Raw genomic sequence first — 3,571 nt, forward strand, 5'->3', positions numbered from 1 at the left:
GACCTGCACAGGCTGGATCCAGGGCCCAAATCCAACCATGGGAGGTTCAACAAGACCAAGTGCCAGGTCCTGCACTTTGGCCACAACAACCCCTGCAGCGCTACAGGCTGGGGACAGAGTGGCTGGACAGCGGCCAGGCAGAAAGGGACCTGGGGGCACTGATGGACAGCAGGCTGGACATGAGCCAGCAGTGTGCCCACGTGGCCAAGAAGGCCAATGGCTCCTGGCCTGGATCAGGAATGGAGTGGCCAGCAGGACCAGGGCCGGGATTCTTCCCCTGTACTGGGCACTGCTGAGGCCGCACCTCGAGTGCTGTGTCCAGTTCTGGGCCCCCAATTTCGGAAGGACATTGAGGGGCTGGAGCGTGTCCAGAGAAGGGCAACAAGGTGGGTGAGGGGTCTGGAACACAAGTGCTGTGAGGAGCGGCTGAGGGAGCTGGGGTTGTTTCTCCTGGAGAAGAGGAGGCTCAGGGGAGACAAGGAGGTGTCAGGGCACAGCTTGGGCTTGATGATGTCCAAGGTCTTTTCCAGCCTGGTTGATTCTGTGATTCTCTGAAACCCCCCTTGAAGCAGCTGCAGGATGAGCCCTGGGCCTCCTCTTCAGAAGGTCCAGCAGCCCCTGTCCCTCAGCTTCTCCACACGCGCCCCAAAGCCCATCCTGTCAGTCCTGCAGAGCCTCTCCAGCTCCTCCTCACTGCCCCACAACAGGGAGCCCCACAGCCAGACACAGCAGCCCAGATGTGCCCCCCTGGCCTCTGGTGCCTCTGGCAAGGGAACAGCTCGAGGCACTGCAGGGCCCTGCAGACAATTCCTGCAGCACTTGTAGGATGATCCTGCTCCCCAAGGGACGTTCCTGTGGTGCCAAGGCAGGAACTGAAATGGGGAGTGGGGCCAGAGAGGAAAGGGCAACCAGGGCTGGGCTGTTTGCAGGGGAGGGGACAGGGAAGGGCAAGAGCAAGAAATGTGGAGCAGGAAAGAGGAAAGAAAGCAAAGGTGAAGCAGAGGAAATGCTCAGGGCTGTTTGGGGGTGGCTGCCAGGCAGCCCTGGCTCTGAGCAACAACGTCTGCAGTGGGACAGGAAACTCAGAGCTGATGGGAACAAACTTTCTGGCTGACTTGAGAGGCCACGACAAAGCTGAGAGGTTTCCCTGCCATCCCCCAGCCCTTGCTGGCCCCCAGGGGCTGATGGCATTTGTGCTCACTCAGGTTCCTCTCCCCACACCAAGACCGTGGGGTGCTCACGCCTGGGCTGTGCAGTGCAAACAGGGGCTCCTGAGCCAGTCCTGCCGTGTGTGTGCCTGCAAGGATCCAGCCCCTCTCTGAGCTGGGGAGAGGCCAGGGCTGCAGAGGGGGGATGTTGCTGGCAGGTGCATGAGGCCGCTCTGGGACGCTGCCCTGGGGTGTCCAGCGCAGGGGGGATGGATCAGCCCCTGCTCTGCTGCTCCTTCCCGGCTCCCCCAGGGACCCTGCAGAGCACCAGCCATGCTGGTTGCCCCCACCCTGCCCACGGCCAACCTGGGGCTGCTCACGGGGGTTTTCTCTGCTGAGCACTGGCCTGGGCGTGCTCTTGAGAGAGCCTGGGCAAGGAGCCTGGAGCCCCCAGGCCCTGCCCTGAGGCGTCAGCGCTGGCCCAGCAGTGCCCATGGCCTGTCCCTGCTGCAGCCCCGGCACTGCCACCCCAGGGCTGGGAGCGAGCCCCAGAGCACTCAGGCCCTGCAGCAACACCAGGGGCAGGAGGGCAGCGGGGCAGTGGCACGGGAGCAGCACTGGCAGCACCAAGGGCTGCTGCTCCTGGGCACAGCTGCTGTGCCCCCCTGATCTGCCCCCAGCTCTGCACACAGACATTGCTGCTGCAGCTCCACAGAAGGCAACTAAAGGGGCATCTCTGCTGGAAACTTTGCTGGCAGATCCTTGAGTTCATTTAAAGGCAGCGAGAGCACAGCTCCTCATTGACACAGTCTGGGGCCACAGCCAAGGTGCAGAGAAACAAAATGAGAAACGGAAGAAATATTGCCCTTGCTTTGTGGACAACAATAAATTACTGAAGGCAGAGAAAATAACCCCAGATCCAAACCAACAAGAACTATCAAAGATGAGTTTTATTACAAGTGATTTGCAGAAATTGGCAACCAGTTTAATGTTTCTTAAATGGTCCAGCCATCAGTGTCCACACTGCAGCCTTGAGCTCCTGGTTCCTCAGGCTGTAGATGAGGGGGTTCAGGGCTGGAGGCAGCACCGAGTACAGAAGTGACAGGGCCAGATCCAGGGATGGGGAGGAGATGGAGGGGGGCTTCAGGTAGGCAAAAATGGCAGTGCTGAGGAACAGGGAGAGCACGGCCAGGTGAGGGAGGCACGTGGAAAAGGCTTTGTGCCGTCCCTGCTCAGAGGGGATCCTCAGCACGGCCCTGAAGATCTGCACATAGGAGAAAACCATGAACACAAAACAGCCAAAGGCTAAACAGATACTAACTGCAAGAAGCCCAAGTTCCCTGAGGGAGCTGGAGTGTGAGCAGGAGAGCTTGAGGATGTGTGGGATTTCACAGAAGAACTGGCCCAGGGCATTGCCCTGGCACAGGGGCAGGGAAAATGTATTGGCCGTGTGCAGCAGAGCAGTGAGAAAGGCGCTGGCCCAGGCAGCTGCTGCCATGTGGGCACAAGCTCTGCTGCCCAGGAGGGTCCCGTAGTGCAGGGGTTTGCAGATGGACACGTAGCGGTCGTAGCACATGACGGTGAGGAGAAAATACTCTGCTGAAATGAAGAACAGAAAGAAAAACACCTGAGCAGCACATGCTGAGTAGGAGATGTGGCTGGTGCCCCAGAGGGAATTGTGCATGGCCTTGGGGACAGTGGTGCAGATGGAGCCCAGGTCGGTGAGGGCCAGGTTGAGCAGGAAGAAGAACATGGGGCTGTGCAGGTGCTGGCCGCAGGCTACGGCGCTGATGATGAGGCCGTTGGCCAGGAGGGCAGCCAGGGAGATGCCCAGGAAGAGGCAGAAGTGCAGGAGCTGCAGCTGCCGCGTGTCTGCCAATGGCAGCAGGAGGAAGTGGCTGATGGAGCTGCTGTTGGACATTTGCTGCCTCTGGCCATGAGGATCTGTTCTAGGAGGAGACAGTGACAAGTCAGGGGAGACTTTCCTGAGCAATGCCCAAGCCCTTTCTCCCAGCCCTGCCCCTGACACTCTGTGCCACCCAATTTTCCTTTTCTCTGACCCCTTCCCTCAGCCCTGTGCCTGGAGCTCTTCTGGGATCTGGCCCCGTTGTTGTGACGAGCAGGGGCTGTGCCCGTGGACACCGAGGAATCAGCTCTGCTCTGCAGAAGTGGGGTCATGGGACTGCGGGACAGGGGCCAGTCCTGGGGTTGGAATTTGTCAAACAGAACTGCTCCTGAGGCAGAGGAGCTGGGCAGCGTCTCCTGTGCCAGGGCTAAGGAACGGTGATGGCCAAAGACACTTTGAGAGGGTTTCCTGCTGTGCCCAGGGAGAGCAGAGAGAGCTGAGCAATGCAAGAGCATTGGCTGTAACTCAGTGAAGGGTGAGGGGAGCTGCTCTGTCGCTCCATCTGTCCCCAGCTGCC

The 3,571-nt window shown here is 59.7% G+C and overlaps 1 protein-coding gene across 1 annotated transcript; it reads right to left on the reverse strand.

Moving 5' to 3' along the window:
- Nucleotides 1–2,133: 2,133 nt before the first annotated feature.
- Nucleotides 2,134–3,069, reverse strand: LOC138102035 (olfactory receptor 14J1-like). Its single transcript, XM_068999787.1, has one exon. It carries the CDS (start codon nt 3,067–3,069, stop codon nt 2,134–2,136), a length of 936 nt encoding a protein of 311 aa, XP_068855888.1.
- Between the last annotated feature and the right edge of the window lie 502 nt (nt 3,070–3,571).

This window comes from Aphelocoma coerulescens, unplaced genomic scaffold (assembly GCF_041296385.1).
Source record: "Aphelocoma coerulescens isolate FSJ_1873_10779 unplaced genomic scaffold, UR_Acoe_1.0 HiC_scaffold_60, whole genome shotgun sequence".
In the NCBI taxonomy this organism is placed as follows: Eukaryota; Metazoa; Chordata; class Aves; order Passeriformes; family Corvidae; genus Aphelocoma; species Aphelocoma coerulescens.